The 24,763-nt window shown below is 37.8% G+C and overlaps 1 protein-coding gene and 1 long non-coding RNA gene across 2 annotated transcripts; both read right to left on the bottom strand.

Annotated features, from left to right (window-relative positions):
• Positions 1 to 5,851: 5,851 nt before the first annotated feature.
• On the bottom strand, positions 5,852 to 6,779 carry LOC306988265. The gene is made up of 3 exons (XR_013795361.1): positions 6,723 to 6,779; positions 6,356 to 6,464; positions 5,852 to 6,015 (listed from the first exon to the last, which is right to left on the bottom strand). It is a non-coding gene; the product is annotated as an uncharacterized lncRNA (long non-coding RNA).
• Positions 6,780 to 10,456: 3,677 nt separating this feature from the next.
• LOC306988057 (uncharacterized protein) lies at positions 10,457 to 14,582 on the bottom strand. The gene is made up of 7 exons (XM_079592758.1): positions 14,478 to 14,582; positions 13,752 to 14,093; positions 12,264 to 12,572; positions 11,712 to 12,017; positions 11,174 to 11,512; positions 10,795 to 10,938; positions 10,457 to 10,699 (listed from the first exon to the last, which is right to left on the bottom strand). The coding sequence occupies exons 1-7, from the start codon at positions 14,533 to 14,535 to the stop codon at positions 10,683 to 10,685; spliced, it is 1,515 nt and encodes a 504-aa protein (XP_079448884.1). The 5' UTR covers positions 14,536 to 14,582; the 3' UTR covers positions 10,457 to 10,682.
• Positions 14,583 to 24,763: the final 10,181 nt, after the last annotated feature.

Here is a 24,763-nt window from a genome sequence, read left to right as displayed (position 1 = left end):
GTTTTTAGTTTGAGTTCACTCCTGGTATCATGTTTTGTTCAGTGATTTGAATGAAATATTTCTCAGTGCAGTTTTAACATGTCTGGTTATTTCCTCTGAACACTTCAACATGTGGTTTTATTCTTCATTACTCGTTTCATAGTGTTAGTCACATAATACTGAACACAGCGCCATCTAGTGGCTTTCTTGAGTAACAGACACAATCACTGGATCTCATTACAGAGACTGAGTAAATAACTCCTGATAACATGTGAGTTCAGGGTGAGCCACTAGATGGAGGAGTTGCTCCTCAGACGAGACCAGAGACAAATCACACTAGAGATTTAAAGACTTGTTTTTAGTGACATAGTGCGATTTTATTAGTTATAGGCTATTTAGGCTTACATTTACACAACACATTGACTGATAGGCTATATAGTGACACATTAATAAATACATAGATATAAATATATATAGACAGCTAGATTATAGATAGATACAAATCTAGGTACATATCTAGATACATATCTACAGTATATACATAGATTATAGATACATATTCAGATAGATAGATAGATAGATAGATGGATAGATAGATAGATAGATATCAGACCCATCATCATCATCATCACCACCATCAACACCAGTAGAAACACAGGACAGTTTATGGGAACTTTTTGATACTCGTATCCATCAAACCCAGATGATACACAATGCTACAGCTGATGCCACAGTGGAAGTGAAAAAATACATCAACCCAAATGTATTTGTATTTGTACAATAACTGATGATCCACTAACTTACTGGAGAGAGAGAGCAGTAAATCTTTCCTCATTTGTAGCATATGTCCTAGCTAAAAAATGTGTTTGTATGCCAGCAACAAGTGTCCCTTGTGAGAGGATTTTTTCAAAGGCTGGAGAAATTATCTGTAAAAAAAGAAGTAGGCTAAGTCCTTCCACAGCAGAGAAATGTATATTTTTGAATAAAAATCTCTAAAAAAAATGTGACGTTGTTGCTTGGTTTCTTTTATTAATATTGATTTTGCAGAACCAAAATAACAATATGCACAGTGAGGAACCTATAGGCTACAAGCTTCACAAAATCCAATAATAAAAAAAACAACACATCTTTTTAATGGCTCGTCAAGGTTGTTTCAGGATCAACACCTGTAAGTGACCACTAGGTGTCACCCTTGAGACGGGTGTCGGAATGATTCGAAGCCTCGACACAATATGGCCCATTTGGTTCAACGGTTTCATTGCTTCACGAAGCCTCGATCTGCCCACCACCACTGCTGAAACTGATCAAATATACATAAAGTCTGTGTTCCTCCAGGAGGCACTAGACATAATAAATGTAATGGACATTAAACATAGAGAGACTCTTGAACCTCAGAGTGAGAAACTTTTGATAAATTTAATATCAGATTTGCAATCGTGCTAATGTTCAGGAAAACACTCTTGCTCATGTGATATTGCTTAACTTAGGCTTGTGACATAAGCATAAAAAGATATGAATAGTAAAACATATTTTTCCCTCATATCTTGACTTTAGAGGTCATTCTAACTATATTATAAACATCTATATCGTGTACTCTCAATGTTTATTATGGAGAAAAACAAATTCCAGCCACAAACTATTAACACACACAGCAACCACACACATCCAGCAGAAGCTGTTCATTCACTCGACAGATCAAACCCAAGTTTTGTACCAATAAAACAAACAGAAAAAATATTGAAGGGCCCATTTACTCTCCAAAACCAGTGAATGACATTTATAATGTTTGCCTACATTGTTACAACCAAATTCATGACATGAATGTTAACGAGAAAAGCACTGTAACCTGCAAATGTTGTTGTTAATTTAGAGAAAATTGCAGTTGTTTCCAGAGAGATTTGGGGTTTTGGAAAATCTGGGTTTACAACACGATCTCAAGGTTTTATGATTGCAGACTTTGGAGACTCTAGTTGAAACACATGTGAGTTTATCTTGGTCTTCTGTTCTGAAGAAACTGAGAAGTGTAGAGGCCTGGATCAATGTTTTCCTGAAATACAAGTATGACAAGCGTACTCTATAATCCTGTATACTAACGGTAACAAGGCTCAGAAAAAAAAAACATTCAAAAGATTTAGTCAAAATATTCCAAGATTTTAGTGAAGCAAAAGTCTCCAAAAGACCAACTATTTTTATTATCAGCGTCTTTTATAAAATAATATAAAAAAGTTTCAGCATTGCGGTTCTGTTTGTACACAGTAGCTATAGGTCTACACTCTTTCACAGATGTTTTCACGTTTAAACTTAATACACTTAAAAAACGTATTAGGCCTATTCAATGCATTACTTCTATATAGATTTATATATTAAAGGGATGGTTTGGAGTAATTTTAACCTATGGTCCTTTGCAACATGACCCATTGGAAAGTTTGCATTGGAAAAGTCCGTAAAAGTCCTTTGCAAAAAAAGTGTTTACACTACATCCTTATGCATCGCTTTCTGCCAGGACTTTTACGGGCTTTTCCTAAATCACGGAAGTGACCTCGACGTCCGGGTTAGCGGTAGCATGAGCCATCAGGCAAGTGTTATTAATAAACTCCTGATGTACAAACTTTAGTGTTGTGGACGCCAGCTACACAGTGAGGTTGTGGTCAACTGATGGGTCTGTAGGAGAAACAAGGATCTCCATCTTTGCACGGCTGACCTGTAGATGATGCTCCTTCATCCAGGCAGAAATGTCTGAATACAAGCTGAGACCGTGCGATCGTCAGGTTGAAATTACAGATAGAGCTTCATGTCTTCTGCATAGCAGTGGTAGAAGAAGCCATGCACATTTATGATCTTTCCCAAAACAGTGGCAATGTTAATTAACTTCATTTTCTACTATATAATTGTTAAGGTTGTTTTTAGTACGAGACCGTTTTTTTTTTTCGAGACCGAAGGTAAGCTGTACCAGAAATATTTTATTCTTACAGTTTTAAAGGTATAGCGGAGGATCTTTCCTAATTTTAGAAAAGACCCGCCCTCTCCAATTTTTTTAAAAATGCACATGCGCAACACATATTTGCCCCCGAGAGGGAACGCTTACATTAACTTTTACTACACTGTAAAAAATAATTCCGTAAAAAAACGGATAATGTACTGGCAGAAAATTACCAGGACATTTTCCGTTAAATTACGGACAGTTCCTTCACCTATAAAACGGAAAATTCTGTATATTAACAGTACATTTTCTGTACTATTAACGGATAATCCTTATACAGAAATTTCTATATTTATAGAAATTTTATAGCATATATTTTGGTAGCAAATAATTCAAGAACCATATATACAAATTGAACATGGTTTATTTTTGTACAAATATTCATGTTAACATTCTTAAAGGCATTCAATGAGTAAAGATATACATATAAATATATATGACAAATTAAACAATGTACAAAGACCCATTAAAAAGTGTTTGTATTGTGGAATAAGTTTAGACATTAAACAAACAAGAGACAGAATTAAAAAAAGAAAACATGAGCAGGTACTTGCACAATATTGGTGTTGCACCAAATATCTCACAAAATTCTTTGAAAAAAAAAACTTAATTAACTGTGAAAGTCAAGATTCAAAACATTTTCAAATGCAATACAATACAAATACAATACAGAAAGAAACAAACAAAAACAAATGGAATACAAATACAGGTCTGCTGCTTTTATCATTAAAAATATCTTCAGACTTAGTCAATAGTAGAGTGAAATGTTAGTGTTAATGCCATTTTTCTGTAAGAGAACACCATATTCCTTAGTGTTAGTTCACCCAAAAATGTAAATTGTCATTAATTACTCACGCTCATGTTGTTCCACACCCCACAAGACTTCCATTCGTCTCCATAACAAAAATTAAGATCCTTTTGAGGAAATCTGAGATATTTCTGTCCCTCCATTGACATCTTACGCAACTACCAATTTCAAGGTTCAGAAAGGTATACAGACATAAATGTAATCCATGTGACTCCAGTGGTTTAACCTCAAATTTATGAAGCGGCACAAATGTTTTGTGTGAAGAAAAAAAAGAAAACATTTTCTCACACAATATAGATCGCTGACACGCGATCACAAGAGCGCCACAATGCATGCGTGCTGCTGACCCAGCAGGGCGAGAACACAAGCACTGAGATGCTCATGTGAATGTATCAAAATATTGTGACAAAAGACAATTTGTTTTGTTTTTCCACACACAAAGCATTTGCATTGCTTTTTTTGGGGGGTTAAACCAAAGAAAATACATAGAATACACCGTTTTCTAACTACACGCAACACACGATAAAAGGTATATTTTCCATGTCAATCAGAGTTTTTGTCCTTACCAGTGACACGTGACGATTCTATTTTAGAAACGGTTTCTATTTTTCTGCGACATTGCAGCTGGAACACTACACACAAAAAAAAACTGTCAACTCATTGTGAACAAACAAGTGTATTCTATGACAAAGATTGTTTCAGTCACTCAGTTGTTTAAATGGTGTAATATTTATTAATTTGATTATGCACTTATCAATTTCATTGTGACAGCGGTGCAACCTGTCCACACACTGTTCTGATTGGCTATGGTTTTTAACTGTTTTTGTCGCTTTAAATGGTCACGACGCATTTCGCTTTACATGGTCACGACGGATTTGGTGTGGACAGAAAAACAGCTTGTTGCTAAAATCTTATCGCATCGCATTTGGTTAGGACACCGTGTTACTTTAATGATGTCTTTACTACCTTTCTGGAGCTTGAAAGTGGTAGTTGCATAAGCTGTCAACAGAGGAAGAGAAAGCGCTCAGATTTCATTAAAAAAATCTTAATTTTTGTTCTGAAAATGAACTAAAGTCTTGCAGGGTTGGAACATCAGGAAGGTGAGTAATAAATGACATTATTTTAATTTTGGAGTGAACAACTTGCGTGAAAAACTTTCCTTCTTCGGTATGTTCAGTTAAAGGTCCATTTTGAGATTTGACAAAAGCTTAAAGGGATAGTTCACTTTGAAATTCAATTTTGGTGTGTTTTAGCTTACCTGAAGTGCATCCAAGATGTAGGTGTCTTTGTCTCCGCAGTAGTTTCAATTTTGATATTTTTAGGTCAAACCGTTCTTGTCTGTCAGTCATATAATGCAGGTATATAGGCACTGTCTCCAAAAGCATGCAGCGATGTCTCTAATAGCATGCAGAGAAAAGTCCAAATAAAAAAATTCCCCATCGTAAGTGCACATTGATGGCCTAAGACACGAAACAAGCGATTTGTGTGATAAAACGAACAGTATTTATATCGTTTTTATCTCTTTTACACAACCACGTCCAACTGATCTGTTTACTTAGTCTGCGCAAGCGCCGTAGAGCGCCGGGAGGCTCCGGAAGTGATCTCTCGTGCGTGTACGTCACTCATTGTTTACTCCAGAACCTATGCACAGAACAGAGATTGTAGGTAGGACGGCTAATAGAAATGGTACTAGTTTGTGCTTATCTGGGATGTTTAAACGGATGTAAAAAAAAAAAAACATTTACGTAAGCTCGCGCGAACTCATCCGGGAGAACACTTCGGAGCATTCCGGCGCTTTACAGCGCTTGCGCAGACTAAGTAAACAGATCAGATGGACTTGGTTGTGTAAAAGAGATAAAAACGATATAAATACTGTTAGTTTTTTCACACAAATCGCTTGTTTCGTGTCTTAGGCCATCAATGTGCACTTACCATGGGGAATTGTTTAATTTGGACTTTTCTCTGCATGCTTTTGGAGACAGTGCCTACATACCTGCATTATATGACTGACACAAGAACGGTTTGACCTAAAAATATCAAAATTGAAACTACTGCAGAGACAAAGACACCTACATCTTGGATGCACTTCAGGTAAGCTAAAACACACAAATTTAATTTCAAAGTGAACTATCCCTTTAAACTTTACATGGATTTTCAGTTGTTCATACAGGAACTTCAGCAGTCTTGGAGAAATGTGTAGACGTTTGGTTTCCTTCATCTCAGCCTTTTCGACCTTCATTCAGGATTTCTGCACAGGAAAGTTGCATATGAAGAAAAAAAATGTTTTTAGCTACACACGAAATTAAATGAAGGAAATTAAACTACAAAGTATCATGCAGACCAGGTTGAGGTTGAAAAACAATCGTACAGTATTTTACGTTCGTTAAATTATCAACTGCCATCCCTAATTCTTTCAAATTCAAAAACTGTATTAAATGCTAAGACTTCTGTTTCTAATGGACTCCAATTGCATGTTATGTTAGCTTGTCTGCTCAACTATACCTTATATGTTTCATTATTTTCAATTATATAAACAGTAACACAACAACATGCTCTATAAATAATTTCATTAAAAATGTGTTGCTTACCTTTATGAACTCCAGGATAAGTGCCATTTTGTAGCTCACTGCCTCAATAGGGTAGGAGATGTGGTCAATAATAACTTATTGAATGACAGCAATCCTGAAAGCCCATCACCTTAAACAAATAAGATATTACAAAATGAAAAACATTACACGACCACTTCAGAAAACCGCTCCAAAAACAGTTGATTAAATCTTCCTTTTACAATGTTTTTCTACTGATCTATAAGCATAAAAATCTTTGAAGGGGGTATTCAGCAACCAACTTTTTCTATAAACATTTTTCCTCAGAATTTAAATTTAAATGTGTTTTGCCAATATTGAGTACTCAATGATTAATAATTAAAAAATACAAATAAAACAAAATACAAACCCATAAGGAGCATGCAGGGTGGTGCTTGGGATGCACAGTAACTTACATCAGGAAAGTCCTGTCAATAGATAAGAAAACAACAGAAACTATGAAACAAACTATAATAAAGTATAATAGCAGTCATGTTAAATGTAAATTAATCTTTCAAGGTCATTATTAGGGGTTTAAAGTAATATAATATGTGTCGTGTGTGTATAATGTCTGTGTGTCGTCTAAAACAAAAACAAGACAATAAAAAGTCTAACGTAAACACAACATTAACGTAAGTTACGTTACCTCATTTGGCAGAAAATGTGGTGTTTTCCTTGATCCAGCTGTAGGCTACTGCATCTTCACACACAGTCTTCACGTAGTATCTTCAAGCCTTTTAACGTTAAATAAAGTCTTAAATGGCCTTTCCTTTTCTCGACGAATCATCTGGTAGCTTTCGTTTGAAGCCATTACACTGCTCCAAAAACACGAGTAACGTCACTGCACTTTATCCTGGTTAATGGGTGCGCTCGGCACAAAATAAACCGCATCACCGACCAAATAAAAGCCAATAAACCAGTTACAACGAGGACACTATAACACATACAACCAGGGGAACTTCCACGAGTGTGAAATAAATATTTCAATGTGTGACGATAAGCATAAAATGATAAACGCGACGGCTCCGACATTCATTTGACTAACAAGCCGGATGGCAACTAAATAACGTTACGTAAACAGCTTATTTGACATTTAGCTAAATATAATTTTCAGTTTTTACCACAGAAGTGTCAGAATAACTTCCACACATCCGAAATCCGACTTTAAAAAGCAACTTGGCCGCGGTCATCTGCGTGTGTAATGGCGCTTGCGTCTCAAACTTTTCGCGCCGATCAGGTTCTAGTTCCCACAATGCAACGCGTAATTCAAAATACGGGTAAAAGTCCTGTAAAAGACAAATACGGAAAATTCCTTCAAATTAATATGGTAGCCTACATTGTACCGTATTTTTACGGAATTTTTTTACAGTGTAGCAGTGATTTTAAATGGATTTCTCCAAATAGCATGACAAACTTTACCTGTCTAGTAGAATCTTCGCGACTGCGGCATCAGTGGGAAGCCAAACCTGTGCTTTTAGCTTTTAGCGCACGCCAGCGTGTGAAATATTCACCCAAAATCACTCTGGTCTTGTTTCTGTATTCTGCGGCCTTTCTCTTCTTATCATACACTTCGTATACATTTTTTCTCTTTCGACCCTCAGCCATTTTCAAAGGAATGGCTGAAACCGTAACTCATCACACATAATACACCAGAAAGCGAAAACTAGAAAGGGACGAGCATGTACGACGGCCTTACGTAAACATATCACCAGAATGATTGACACTTAGGTGGACCAATAGTATAGGCTACCCACCCGGAAAAAGAAAATCCTCCGCTATACCTTTAACTAAATGTTACACTGGTTCAGCTCTATACAGAAGAGAACATGACATTGTTCACATTGGTCTGCAGGAAAACAGCGACGGGCCGAATGAAAATGTAATGGACTCTCTGACAGTAGATGGCGCTTATGAACAGCAGAAATAAAGCAGTTTTATTGGTAACCTCTGAACACAATGCAGCGTTGTGCTTACAAAACCACAGTCCAGCTCAAAAGATTTCTGTAACTTCACTGTAGTTTGCCAACATACAAGCTAGCTATAGTTACAACGCGTTATTTATCTTAAAAACTTCTACACTTCCACCTGAGGCCGTTTCGCCCCGAAGCCTTTTCGTCAAACGACTGAGATCTGAGGATGTCCTGAAATGTTCCTCAAATAGTGTCGGCGATTTCAGACACAGACATGGTCAAGACGATCTGCTGAAGTTCAAACTGAGCGTCAGAACGGGGAATAATGGTGATTTAAGTGACTTTAAACATGGCATGGTTGTTGGTGCCAGACGGACTGGTCTGAGTGTTTCAGAAACTGCTAATTTACTGGGATTTCACACAGAACCATCTCTAGGGTTTACAGAGAATGGTCTGAAAAAGAGAAAATATCCAGTCAGCTGTTTGTAGTTTGAGTTCACTCCTGGTATCATGTTTTGTTCAGTGATTTGAATGAAATATTTCTCAGTGCAGTTTCAACATTTTCTGTTTCTGTTTATTTTCTCTGAACACTTCAACATGTTTTTATTCTTCATTACTCGTTTCATAGTGTTAGTCACATAATACTGAACACAGCGCCATCTAGAGGCTTTCTTGAGTGACAGACACAATCACTGGATCTCATTACAGAGACTGAGAAAGGCCCTGTCCCAAATGACACACTTCATGTGGACTTTCGGTCTCGTCGACTTAAATTGCGCGTGCTCGCTGAGTCTACGAGTCCGTAGGCCGTCCCATTCATCATTTTAACGCTCTGAAGTGTGCTCAGCAGCTTTGTACCCTTGAAGCGGTCTTCCGCGAAGCCCGCATAGATGCAGGCTTCACGCACTTTAACTACCCAGAAATCCTTGCGAATTTGCGAAAGGCCAATCAGACAACGAATGAGAGGAGCTTTCGCTCACGTTAACATGAGAAGAAAATATTTAAGTGTAAATGTCATTATGGTTTTTACCTATGTGTACATTTTACCAGTTATTACCTACAGTTTATACATTTACATTTACATTTATTCATTTAGCAGACGCTTTTATCCAAAGCGACTTACAAATGAGAAACAATAGAAGCAATTAAACTAGCAGTAGGACAACAGTATGTAAGTGCTATGACCCTTCACAGTACAATAAAACGCGCAATTTTTTTTTTTTTTTTTTTGAATAGAATAGATAAGAAAGTGTTAGTAGTGCTAAATCAAGTGCTCAAGTGCTGCCGAAAAAGATACGTCTTCAGCAGTTTCTTAAAGATGGCTACAGACTCAGCAGCTCTGGCTGAGTTAGGCAGATCATTCCACCAGCAGGGAACAGTCATGGTGAAGGTCCGAGAGAGAGACAAACATATGGTCATCAACCAGTGGTTGATGTCTCAAACATAAATATATATTTATATTTAATATAAACATAAATAGTGCACTGAATAATAGGCTACGATCGCATTATGATTCATTAAATAAATATAACCGAATGTCAGGGCTTTACTGAATCATATGTAAATGTAGAAATATATTATTTAAACAACAACCGGACTGTCTTCCTATTTCCGGCGTGGCGATCGAGTCTGTCCCAAAAATAACTCTCAATGCGCCCTTGTGGACTCGCGCAAAGATAGGTCTGCACTGCACTACATGACGTCACCAAAGTGTGGACTCTGAGGAAGTCCATAAGTCCGGAGTGTGCCATTTGGGACAGGGCCTAAATAACTCCTGATAACATGTGAGTTCAGGGTGAGCCACTAGATGGAGGAGTTGCTCCTCAGACGAGACCAGAGACAAATCACACTAGAGATTTAAAGACTTTATCGTTCCCTGTTGGAGGAAATGGAGCATCGATATGTTGTGTTTATGTATTTCACTGTGATCTCAAATTATATTATAATGTGTCCCAAATCAGTGATTTCTCATGTTACAGCAGAAGCTGGGGAAGTTGTTTATTATTGTGTTAAAATAAATTGAGAGAATAATAATGTAAACATTTACAAATAATGTTTCAAATAATATTTTAATAATGTAAAGATTTATATGTTCCACACTTCTGAAATCTTTAAACTATATATAAAGTCTGTATTCCTCCACGAACCGCTCGACATAATAAATGTAATAAAACATGGAGAGACTCTTGAACCTCAGAGTGAGAAACTTTATTGATAAAGGCAAGAAAATACATACAGCAAATATACAGCAGTAGTAAAGTGAGATCTGTGTCTCTTTTTTACTATCTGAGAGAAATATAAACAATAAAGACTAACACATAAGATTTTTTTTTAAAATCCAAAAATAATCAAGCTCAAATATTCAGTATTAATTATGACAAAAACACACTTGAAGAACCTTTAAAGTTCAGCGTTCTGCTTTAGATTTCAATTCTTCCTGAAAAAGATGAACATATCAAGGCATAAATATATCTGACATACATTAATATATGCAAAATCAGTTTGTGAGAAATGACATCATCAATCATGCACCTGATGTGTGAATATGTGCTTGATCTCGTTCAGCTCTTCTGGATCTGATGTCATAAACCACAATACTGACAGTAGCCACGCCCACCAGAGCAGAGAGGACCAATCGGATCACAGCTTCAGTAGGACCACAACAGTGGACAGAGTCTGAGGAATAAACACATCAGACTGAGATCAGATCAGTCAATAAACACTAATATCAGCGCTGACATCAACTAATATTTCTGAATACACAGAAATATGATCAAATCTAATCAACAATATTATATTCAGTTCTTATATGATTTGTTATTTCAAACTCTAAAATGATTCAACAATTCAATATGCAAATAGTGAATAAAATAAGAATATTTGATGGACAAGACGAATGATCTCTACTCACCATAGACAGAAACTCTGAATACTTTTGATGAGAATCTTCTTGAAAACACCATTTTATAATCTCCATACATCAGTAGTTTATAATCTCCTTCATGTTCAGTTGTGGTGTGTGTGACGGTCAGAGATCCAGTTTGATTGTCCAGCTTCAGTCTGTCTCTGAATCTCCCATCAAGAACATCTTCATATACAGTGAATCTGTCGGCCGTTACATTGATTTCTGCTATTAAAGTGTTTTCATCTCCAAATCTCCACTGAATCACATGATTACCCTTAATTTTAGTGAGACCAGAGTTTAGAGAGAATGAATCTCCCTCCTTCACTGACACTGACGTCTCTTCATCTGTCAAACACACACAGAACAAACAGAAACAGGGTTTGCTGAGATTAATACTGTTAAATCACTTTATAATGGTTTACTAAATTGAATAATTTAAAATTTACATTTAAAATAAACAATATAAAATAAGAAAAACAAAATGGTGTATGAATTAATAAAAAATTTGTCATTAAAAAACAGGTTTAAACGTTTTTGAACTCACCAAAGACATAGAGCCTGAATCTCTTGATCACACTGTTGATCTGTAGATAATAATCTCCAGCATGTTCAGTTGTGGTGTGTGTGACGGTCAGAGATCCAGTTTGATTGTCCAGCTTCAGTCTGTCTCTGAATCTCCCATTAAGAACATCTTCATATACAGTGAATCTGTCGAACCGTTTATTGATTTCTGCTATTAAAGTGTTTTTATCTCCAAATCTAAATCTCCACTGAATCTCATCATCATCCTTCATTTCAGTGAGACCAGAGTTTAGAGAGACTGAATCTCCTTTCCACACTGACTTCAGTCCTGAATCAACACACACACACACACACACACACACACACACACACACACACACACACACACACACAAACACACACACACACACAGTGTTCATCACAGATTTAGACGGTCACTTGATGGTTTATAAAAAGCAAATAATTTGAAATGAATATCATCTTTAAACACCAAAAGCAAAATGGAGTTTGAATTATTAATGGTATCTTTGTGCTGATAAAAATATAAAACTAGTAAAACTGAAATTTAACTCACCGTAGAAAGTGAGCCTGAATCTCTCTCTGTCCACACCGTTGATCTGTAGTTCATAATCTCCAGTATGTTCAGTTGTGGTGTGTGTGACGGTCAGAGATCCAGTTTGTTTGTCCAGCTTCAGTCTGTCTCTGAATCTCCCATCAAGAACATCTTCATATACAGTGATTCTGTCGGCCGTTACATTGATTTCTGCTATTAAAGTGTTTCCATCTCCAAATCTCCACAGAATCACATCATCATCCTTAATTTCAGTGAGACCAGAGTTTAGAGAGACTGAATCTCCCTCCGTCACTGACTTCACATGCGCTCCTGAAGAACAGAGTTTTTCACAGATTAAAGCTTTAAAATCACTTGATGTCACTAAAATACTTTTAATCATTTAAATGTGAAATTAATAATATTCTCCAGCAGTAAAAAGATGATGAATGGAAAGATAAATAGATTTATAAATGGAAAAATAACAAAAAAAGATTCAAACATATTTTTAAATATATAGAATAGAAGAGAAAAAAGAAAATAAAGTGTTATTAACTTAATGAAACAAAAGAGTAAAAGCAACACTTAAATGTTCAGTCGCAGAAGTCACACTTTCCCTGTAACTACATGAACAAGAGAATATTTATACAGTATTTCAGCAAAAGTTGCAATAGTTTTAGTTCTCAGTGCACTTTTGTTAAAAGAAAGTACTGTATAAATGCAGATATACCCTATAATTTTTAAAAAGCGTATATGTATTGGTATTATTATTACTAAAAGGTTTGCAGTGTATGTTCTCAATAAATTTCTCTCAAATGTAAGATTGTTGTATCATAATATTAGAATAAGATCCCCTTAGTTTTAAAACACCTACAGTATTTAAATGAGTTAATTCTTCTGGTTATTACCACTTTATTCCTAAAACTTTACATGTTGTAGGTACACTATAATTACTGAAAGTTACGCTGTAAATGTGTTTTAAATGCGCAGTATTTGCGGCTGTAATGTAAAGTGTTATCAAGCAAACTCCAGCAGCTCGAGCTCTTACTAGAACCAGGAAGTGACATCATATCAGCCGTTCTGTCAACACTGCGTTGGCTCTCTATCAAACATCACATACATTTCAAGATCCTGATGATTACTATAAACTACTATTACTATCAGAGTTTAGAGTGACGGAAATAAACAATAAAACAATGAAAAGAAAAAATGGAGTTTAATTTAATTTTGTCATTAAAAACAGGAGAAACCGATCGGCTATTTAACCCTTTCACGCGAGATTCTGACTGGGTGAGTTTTTTCTAAGCATTTATTTTATAACGTTTCCCGCTTATTGTTTCCATGGCGATCCGTCATGCTGATCATGATCTTGATTTAAAATGTGAGATGGACGCCGCTATGTTTGTTTGCGCCGCAGTTCAAATTGTCTGAACAGTTTCTGACAGTCATGTGACGTCACTGAACATTGCAGATCTCATATGTGGGAACGTATCACTCAAAAGGTTTACTCACCAAAGACATAGAGATTGAACATTTTTCTGATCACACCATTGATCTGTAGTTCATAATCTCCAGCATGTTCAGTTGTGGTGTGTGTGACGGTCAGAGATCCAGTTTGATTGTCCAGCTTCAGTCTGTCTCTGAATCTCCCATCAAGAACATCTTCATATACAGTGAATCTGTCGGTCTGTTTATTGATTTCTGCTATTAAAGTGTTTTTATATCCAAATCTCTTTTTAAATCTCCACTGAATCACATCATCATCCTTCATTTCAGTGAGACCAGAGTTTAGAGAGACTGAATCTCCCTCCTTCACTGACTCCCACTCATACACAACTGACTCAGCAAACGCTCCTGAAGAACAGAGTTTTTCACAGATTAAAGCTTTAAAATCACTTGATGTTGGTTTGATGAAGATTCACTAAAATACTTTTAATCATGTAAATGTGAAGTGATTCATATTCTGCAGAAGTTCAGAGACAAAAGATGATGAATGAAAATGAGAAATAGTTAAACGGTTTTATATCAATAACTGCATTAAGATCGACTTTAATCTCAAATAAGAGAGTTATCTCCCAGCAGAATCACACATTATTTGTTTCTATACGAGAATAACAGTGAATGTAAATCCTTTCTGACGAATTTAACCAGTAAAAACACATTTACCAGTAACTTAACCAGTAATTTATCACATCAGAACAGAAACAACTTAAAACATAAAAACACATTTAAACTCACCATCCAGACGCCACAAACACAAACAGAGCAAAAGTAATTTGAGAAACATTTTCTTCATCGGTTCAGTGGAAAGCCGACGATAGTAACTCTTAATGTCTAAACACTCAGATTGATCAGAAAGACTGAACTGAGATATTTATCTGGTTGTGTGTGAATCCTCCCCCAACCTCAGTTAGTTTCCGCTCACACATCCGTCTCCTTTAACATCACGAACATCAACAAGCTTTTGCTGATCTTACATTTTCAAATAAATTCTGGCCCTGAATGAAAACTAATATCAGAAGAGTGAAATATTGGTTTAGATATCTGTGTGTTATTTAGTGCTGTGAGCTGTCAATCATATTTGACGCCGTCGATGAACACAGGCTGCAGGTGGGGTTTATATAGGTGTGAAATGTTCATATTTTCTGGTTCTGCTCAGAATCCTGACAGCAGCGTTCTGTATGTATTATTCTACTAACTCGAAGCCTAACCCCTAACCATAACCTACCAGTCTACTGACAGTCAACTACAGTCTACTAATACTCTAATGAGAGTTAGTTGATATGTAGCTGCAAAGATACTTAAGGTTAGTAGAATGTCTAAAGTGGACTATCGAAATAAAGTGTAACCAAAAGTACTACTAAGAGTATAAGAAGTCGCTGAGCGTCATTAGATTAACGGCAACAGACAGCGCAAGCGAAGCGTGCTCTGTGGGGACCCCTCTGACCTCATTGAGAGACTTTGACGCCTGTCTCTACCGATGAAACTGCAAACTATTCTTCAGTAAATTTTCACTTATTTGAGTGAACCTCACGACTCCTGGTCTTCTTTCATCATATCTGGTCCTGGGTCTTTAAGCTGTTATTCCCCTAACAGGTTATGGTTGATGTAACGCAGGAGTTTCCTACCTCACCTCCTTCACACCCACGTAGGGAGCCGTCTCTTGAGTATTAACAACTACATTTCCCATCATGCAGCCCATCTGAATTAAACACACACACCTGGTCATCACCAATTGCCTTCACACCTGTATCCCATTTGCTCTTGTATATAACCAGCTCTCAACCCTCATTCATTGCGAAGTATTGTATTGCCCTGGCTTTCTTACTGAGCAATTATCTACGTGTTTTCTCTTGCTGGTTTAGATCTCGGACAGTGTGCGGATATCTACGATCAATCTCTGGCTACTTTGACCTTGGACTGTCCCCTGGCTTTCGATTATACTCTGGCTCCCTCGATCCTGGACTGTTTACTGTGTTCTGATGAGTCTCTGCCTGGCCTGGACTTCTACGCCTGTGTATCTGAGTACTCTTTGCCTAGCCCCTTCTACTTGTCTGCTTCAATCAAATAAAAGCTGCAAATGGATCTTACCGACTCTGAGCTATCCTTACAGTTGAATGGTAAATACCTGAATGGTTTAGTTCCTCAGTACTCGCGAGAGCTTTTGTCACTTTATAGTCCTTCACATCCTCTGCAGTCTCACAGTTCTGTCCAGTTGATAATAACTGGAATATCAAAATACACTGGAGGCGGTAGATCCTTTTTCTATTTAGCGCCCAAACTCTGGAATAGTCTTCCTAGCTTTGTTCGGGAGTTAAACACACTCTGTTATTTTAAATCTAGATTAAAGAACCATCTCTTTAATTTGGCATACACATAACACATTATCATAATTCACATCCGTTAAAGGATTGTTAGGCTGCATAAATTAACTAAACCGGAACAGGAACACTTCCCATAACATCCAATGTACTTGTAACATCGTAAGAGGAATGGCATTTACACTAATATTAGTCTGTTGGTCTCTTTCTTATCCCGAGGTTACTGTAGTCAGCCGGACCTGGTCCGTATCCAGATCATATGGTGGATCTGCACATAGTCAAGTCAAGTCACCTTCATTTATACAGCGCTTTCAACAATATAGATTGTTTCAAATAAGTTTTACAGTGATAATACGAAATTTAAGTAACAGAGATTGTTTGGGCTTTACAGCAGCCCTAGAATAAAGTTATAGTCCTGTTAAAATTAGTTTGATTGATTCACTTCCGTTGCAAAGATCATTAGTTATTAACTTAGACGATTTCACGATTGCTTACACTACACCGTTCTAACTTAAAACCCTTAATGCGCTCCGGCCTGATCATTTGCACAACAACAGTGTCTGGTGGCTCGAGAACGCAAACCTTGAAATAGGTTCTAAGGTGCAAGCTTTGAAAAACGTTATCATCTCCACGTAAACTTCAAAAACGTGAATCTGTGACAACGCTGAGGGCGTGCACATGCATATTATGTGTTTAGTCTATAGGTATGTGTGTTTGAATATATATGTGTGCAGGCCTGTAGTCTTTCTTTACAAATTGACCTCACCAAATTACTTGTCTGGCCTTAAAAAATCATACTACATCATTATTTTTTGCTTCCGCGTATCCATATGAACTGGAATCATTTTGACAGCGTTTTATCAGTACAGAGGTAAAGGGAAGAGAAGGAGGCCTTCACAGGGGAGAGACTAGTTGACATAGAGACGAACACAACAGCCCTGAATGTCAGCAGAGATCGTGACAACTAGACGAGGCCTAGAGACAGACCGCCTGTGAAGACCTCGTCGACTAGACAGCCGTCGGCACAGATCCTCAGCAAAGACCAGATCCAGACCAGATCTCTGCACAGACCCCTATAACAGCTTCATCTCCTCCTCCATATGCCGGCGTGATCTTCAAGCAGAAGGAGCTGGATGAAATATCATAATCACATCATGTACAGAGGAGAACTGGTCCCCGACTGAGTCTGCTTTCTCCCAAGGGTTTCTTCTCTGTTTCTGTCACATGATGTAGTTTGGATTCCTTGCTTCTGTTGCCTCTGAACAGTTAATTGGTGACACTTAATATTTTTGGCAATCTCTTTTCACAATTGATGAAATTAACTGAAATCAACACTGAACTGACTTCAAATGAACAACAGCACCATTGTCTTTTTAGAGCTGATTTACAACAGAATTGAAATGAGGTTATAGGACTTAGTTTGGCACTAGGGTTTTGGCTTTACACTTCAGGTTCTAAAGGGTTAAAATGTCTGAAAACCTTTGCTATTAAACACGACTGAACTGAGATATTTATCTGGTTGTGTGTGAATCCTCCCCCAACCTCAGTTAGTTTCCGCTCACACATCCGTCTCCTTTAACATCACGAACATCAACAAGCTTTTGCTGATCTTACATTTTCAAATGAATTCTGGCCCTGAATGAAAACTAATAGCAGAAGAGTGAAATATTGGATTAGATATCTGTGTGTTATTTAGTGCTGTGAGCTGTCAATCATATTTGACCTCTGACCTGTGACTCTTATTTGACTGTTGATGGATTCACTTTATTTCAGTGTAAAGATGTTTTGAGTGGAAGATTGTGAGCTTCTTATTAGCAGGAGAGAAAATGAAGAAACGCTTCAGCCACAAACTACCGACACACACAGAGACGACAGACCTCCAGCAGAAGCTGTTTATCCACCGACAGATAAAACCACACACACAGATGTTTGTACAGATAAAATAAAGAGGTAAACCATTGCAGAAAGTTTTGGTCTTGGGAAAATATAGATGCTCTTCTGCCTGAAGATGATGTGCAGTGGGTGATGGACATTGTCCAAGATGGACAAAAACTTGCTAAGGGTCCTCCTCTCTGCCACAGATGTTAAGGAGTAAAGTTTCACACCCACCACAGCCTCCTTCACCAGCTTGTCCAGTCACGTGGCGTCCCTTTTCTTAAAGCTGCTCCCCCGACATACCACAGCATAGAAGAGGGCGCCAGCAATGACCATCAGGTAAAACATCTGCAGTAGCTTCTGACAGATATTGAAGGACCCTAGCCTTCTCCGGCAACAGAGTCGACTCTGTCCCTTCCTGTATAGGGCATCTGTGTTCTTGGACCAGTCCAGTCTGTCGTCCAGCTGCAGGTATTTGTAGGTCTGGACTACCTCCACACAGACGGCGTCGATGAACACAGGCTGCAGGTGGGGTTTATATAGCGCTTTTAACAGTATGGATTGTTTCAAAGCAGCTTTACAGTGATAATAGAAATTAGCGTAACAGTGAAGGTGCGAAGATCATTAGTCATTAACTTACACTAACATGACACTGTTCTTACAGAAACGCAAACCCGCGAAAACGCAGACGGCGTGCACATGCACATCAAGTGTTCGGTCGATAGGTATGCGCATTTGAATATATATGTGCGCAGGCGTGTAGTCCTTCACAAATCAACCCTCAACAAACTACTTGTTAGGCCTTAATTTAAAATTCAGAGATTTTTGTCGCTGCGTAGCCACGCAAACCAGAATTATCCCGACAACGTTTTATAGAGGTAAATGGAAGGAGGCCTTCACAGGAGAGAGACTAGTTGACACTTCAGGACTGCGTTGTCGTCGTGTCCAGGCGCTGGTCCTTCATCAGATCTGGATACGGCCTGGATCCGGCGTTCTGTATGTATTATTCTACTAACCCGAAGCCTAACCCCTAACCATAACCTACCAGTCTACTGACAGTCAACTACAGTCTACTAATACTCTAATGAGAGTTAGTTGATATGTAGCTGCAAAGATACTTAAGGTTAGTAGAAGGTCTAAAGTGGACTATCGAAATAAAGTGTAACCAAAAGTACTACTAAGAGTATTATTATCCTTTATTTTTCCAGGAAGGTCCCATTGAGATTAAAAGAAATCTCTTCTTCCAGGGAGTCCTGGCCAAGATGGCCATATTACAAGGCACACATAAACATATAACACATAAGACATTCTAGACAGTCAAAGCACAATAGTTATCATACATCAATAAATTAAGTAAAACAGCAACATGATTCCTTCATTTTATACTGCAGTAAATTTTTAAATATATTCAAAGGAGGAATTGTTTCTAGTGGAGCAATGGCTTGAGTATAAGAAGTCGCTGAGCGTCATTAGATTAACGGCAACAGACAGCGCAAGCGAAGCGTGCTCTGTGGGGACCCCTCTGGCCTCATTGAGAGACTTTGACGCCTGTCTCTACCGATGAAACTGCAAACTATTCTTCAGTAAATTTTTACCTATTTGAGTGAACCTCACGACTCCTGGTCTTCTTTCATCATATCTGGTCCTGGGTCTTTAAGCTGTTATTCCCCTAACAGGTTATGGTTGATGTAACGCAGGAGTTTCCTACCTCACCTCCTTCACACCCACGTAGGGAGCCGTCTCCTGAGTATTAACAACTACATTTCCCATCATGCAGCCCATCTGAATTAAACACACACACCTGTTCATCACCAATTGCCTTCACACCTGTATCCCATTTGCTCTTGTATATAACCAGCTCTCAACCCTCATTCATTGTGAAATATTTTATTGCCCTGGCTTTCTTACTGAGCAATTATCTATGTGTTTTCTCTTGCTGGTTTAGATCTCTGACAGTGTGCGGATATCTACGATCAATCTCTGGCTACTTTGACCTTGGACTGTCCCCTGGCTTTCGATTAAACTCTGGCTCCCTCGATCCTGGACTGTTTACTGTGTTCTGACGAATCTCTGCCTGGCCTGGACTTCTACGCCTGTGTATCTGAGTACTCTTTGCCTAGCCCCTTCTACTTGTCTGCTTCAATCAAATAAAAGCTGCAAATGGATCTTACCGACTCTGAGCTGTCCTTACAGTTGAATGGTAAATACCTGAATGGTTTAGTTCCTCAGTACTCGCAAGAGCTTTTGTCACTTTATAGTCCTTCACATCCACTGCAGTCTCACAGTTCTGTCCAGTTGATGATAACTGGAATATCAAAATCAACTGGAGGCGGTAGATCCTTTTTCTATTTAGCGCCCAAACTCTGGAATAGTCTTCCTAGCTTTGTTCGGGAGTTTAACACACTCTGTTAGTTTAAATCTAGATTAAAGAACCATCTCTTTAACTTGGCATACACATAACACATTATCATAATTCACATCCGTTAAAGGATTGTTAGGCTACATAAATTAACTAAACCGGAACAGGAACACTTTCCATAACATCCAATGTAATTGTAACATCGTAAGAGGAATGGCATTTACACTAATATTAGTCTACCTGTCTCTTTCTTATCCCGAGGTTACTGTAGTCAGCCGGATCTGGTCCGTATCCAGATCATATGGTGGATCTGCACATAGTCAAGTCACCTTCGTTTATACAGCGCTTTCAACAATATAGATTGTTTCAAATCAGTTTTACAGTGATAATACGAAATTTAAGTAACAGAGATTGTTATGGCTTTACAGCAGCTCTAGAATAAAATTATAGTCCTTTTAAAATTAGTTTTGATTGATTCACTTCCGTTGCAAAGATCATTAGTTATTAACTTATGTAGCCAGTCAATTTAGGCATTTGAGTTTTTAATTTTAAGAAATATATATACTGTTAACTTCAGCAAAACTTGTTTTCAATGTTCAATTTTCAATGGTTCCGATCGAGAGTTCCTATCAATTGTTGTATATGGGGCTTTAATTAGTGGGACACCTACGAAAACTATATTGCTTCTCCTTTAAGCGTTCGCGCTCAGACGGATGGTGTATGCAGACGGGGAAGCGGAGGTAGTTTTTCTCTTTTCTATTTGTCTTGTATTGACTGATTTTCGGAAATCACTTTATTTATGATGTCAAAACACTGTTAAGAGGTTATGTCATAATGTGTATCAGTGTGATTCGATTATTTTCTTTGTAAGTTGCTCTTTTAACCGTGTTAAAGTTAGAGCCTCATTTTCACGTGCGTCTTTCAATGCAGGAATGAGAGAGTACTGCTAGGCCTTCTATGTCCCTAATTGTGCCTCACTACTCTGTTTAAGGTATGTTTTTTTTCACTTTGTGATCTTTCATTTGACTACGTCATTTGATTTACTATGTAAAGTGTGAGTTAAACTTGATCGTTGTGTAACCTTACCTCCAGTATATACTAGGGCTAATTTCAAACTAAAACGCCTTGTGTATATCTTCATGCAATGAGACTGTTTGTGTGAAAAAGGAACTTTATTATACACACCGTAGTTCAACAATCAGTTTAAAGAACATTTATATGTCCATTTAAGTGAATTTAACGTGGGTACGTTAACCTTCTCAAATGTTTTATTTTATTTCCATTTATTTTCCCTGTGAGTGCTGTCCTGTTATGTGGGGTAATTCAGCACCGTCGTTTACATGTTAAATGCTATATAATACCTTTGTTAAAGCGTTCGCGCTCAGACGCATGATGTATGCAGACGGGGAAGCGGAGGAATGAGAGAGTACTGCTAGGCCTTCTATGTCCCTAATTGTGCCTCACTACTCTGTTTAAGGTGCATAAATATCTCAAGAGTATCATCACTTCAGCCGTTGTGTGGTCGTGTTTCCATGGTGTCCTGTGGTTACCACTTGAAGTCTGCTACACTTAGACGATTTCACGATTGCTTACACTACACCGTTCTAACTTAAAACCCTTAATGCGCTCCGGCCTGGTCATTTGCACAACAACAGTGTCTGGTGGCTCGAGAACGCAAACCTTGAAATAGGTTCTAAGATGCAAGCTTTGAAAAACGTTATCATCTCCACGTAAACTTCAAAAACGTGAATCTGTGAAAACGCTGACGGCGTGCACATGCGCATTACGTGTTTAGTCTATAGGTATGTGTGTTTGAATATATATGTGTGCAGGCCTGTAGTCTTTCTTTACAAATTGACCCCACCAAATTACTTGTCTGGCCTTAAAAATCATAATACATCTTTTTTTTTCGCTTCCGCGTAAGAATGTGAACTGGAATCATTTTGACAGCGTTTTATCAGTACAGAGGTAAAGAGAAGAGAAGGAGGCCTTCACAGGGGAGAGACTAGTTGACATAGAGATGAACACAACAGTCCTGAATGTCAGCAGAGATTGTGAGAACTAGACGAGGCCTAGAGACAGACCGCCTGTGAAGACCTCGTCGACTAGACAGCCGTCGGCACAGATCCTCAGCAAAGACCAGATCCAGACCAGATCTCTGCACAGACCCCTATAACAGCTTCATCTCCTCCTCCATATGCCGGCGTGATCTTCAAGCAGAAGGAGCTGGATGAAATATCATAATCACATCATGTACAGAGGAGAACTGGTCCTCCGACTGAGTCTGCTTTCTCCCAAGGGTTTCTTCTCTGTTTCTGTCACATGATGTAGTTTGGGTTCCTTGCTTCTGTCGCCTCTGAACAGTTAATTGGTGACACTTAATATATTTGGCAATCTCTTTTCACAATTGATGAAATTAACACTGAACTGACTTCAACTGAACAACAGCACCATTGTCTTTTTAGAGCTGATTTACAACAGAATTGAAATGAGGTTATAGGACTTAGTTTGGCACTAGAGTTTTGGCTTTACACTTCAGGTCCTAAAGGGTTAAAATGTCTGAAAACACTTGCTATTAAACACGACTGACCTGAGATATTTATCTGGTTGTGTGTGAATCCTCCCCCAACCTCAGTTAGTTTCGCTCACACATCCGTCTCCTTTAACATCACGGAAATCAACAAGCTTTAGCTGATCTTACATTTTCAAATGAATTCAGATCAGACCACACACACAGATGTTTGTACAGATAAAACAGAGAAAAGCCATTGCAGCGTCCATTTTGACGCAAAAACCACAAAATCACATGTTTAATGTTTTCCTGAGTTTTTACAACAAAATTCAAGAGTGAACATTAATACAAACATACAGTAACCTGTAAATGTAATTGTTCATTTAAAGAAATATAATTTGGCTACCAGAAAGTTTTGGTCTTGGGAAAATTGTATAATTTAAATTCATATTCAGATGTTTCGCTTTGGATTGCAAACTTGGGTATTTTTGTGAATCTGAGCAAAATTACTATTTTAAAACTCTAGTTGAAACACATGTGCTTAGCTAAATGCTAACACATGCTATTATCGGCATAAAACAGGAAGTTGTTGTAACTCAAGCATGCAATGTCTTCACATATTTGATAAATGTCCAGGCCTGAAGACTCTACATGCCTAAATGTAGTTATAATTATAGCGCCACCAACTGGCAGCAGGAAGTGCTAAATCAACAAGCTTTTGCTGATCTTACATTTTCAAATGAATTCTGGCCCTGAATGAAAACTAACAGCAGAAGAGTGAAATATTGGATTAGATATCTGTGTGTTATTTAGTGCTGTGAGCTGTCAATCATATTTGACCTCTGACTTGTGACTCTTATTTGACTGTTGATGGATTCACTTTATTTCAGTGTAAAGATGTTTTGAGTGGAAGATTGTGAGCTTCTTATTAGCAGGAGAGAAAATGAAGAAACGCTTCAGCCACAAACTACCGACACACAGAGACAACAGACCTCCAGCAGAAGCTGTTTATCCACCGACAGATCAGACCACACACACAGATGTTTGTACAGATAAAACAGAGAAAAGCCATCGCGCCGTCCATTTTGACGCAAAAACCACTAAATCACATGTATATTGTTTTCCTGAGTTAAAAAAAAAAAAATCAAGAGTGAACATTAATACAAGTTGTAGTTAAATTAAGCCTAAATGCAGTTATAATCATAGCGCCACCAGCTGGCAGCAGGAAGTGCTAAACTGAAGCACTGTGTGGAAATTTGCGCTTAGCAGCTTCTGTCAACATAAAGCCCGCTTTCTTTGATTTGATTGGTCATCTCAAATATTTTTTGACAATGATGAGCATCCACCAGACGGCTGAGGCATCTCAGATGAGAAGGTCAGTTTAATCTTGGTGCTGTGCAATAGCTCTGCAGCACCAAAGAAGAGTCAATACTATATTATTAGGCAATAAGACAATAATTATTAGGCAATTATTTCATACAGTTCAACTCTGAAAACTACCGGTGACCTCATTTAAAATTTGCCTTTTGGCCCCTGTCCATCATGGCCTCCTAATCATCCCCATATATATATATACTGATTGTCTTCATCACTTTGTCTCCTCTCCACCAATAAACTGGTAACTCGCGCTCTGCCGCAATATGGCTGCCGTCGCATCATCATCCAGGTGGAGCTGCACATTGGTGGTTGTTGAGGAGATTTCCCCGTTGTATATAAAGCGCTCTGAGTACCCAAAAAAGCGCTATATAAATGTAACAAATTATTATTATTATGAGGCATAGCTGGGTGTCATTTATATAAAAATAAAAAATAAAAAAGTTTTCAAGTAATGTTCGCCACAAGCACCATTTCACAAAAAAAAATCTTTCAGTGGGACAACGCGAGGCTCAATTTTTTTTTTTTCTGGTTTAGGACTACTAAATGAGCAGAACTATTCGACTGATTTTAGTCTCACAGT

Source organism: Phoxinus phoxinus (genome assembly GCF_949152265.1).
Source record: "Phoxinus phoxinus genome assembly, chromosome: 20".
In the NCBI taxonomy this organism is placed as follows: domain Eukaryota; kingdom Metazoa; phylum Chordata; class Actinopteri; order Cypriniformes; family Leuciscidae; genus Phoxinus; species Phoxinus phoxinus.
This window is presented reverse-complemented; position numbering and strand designations above follow the sequence as displayed.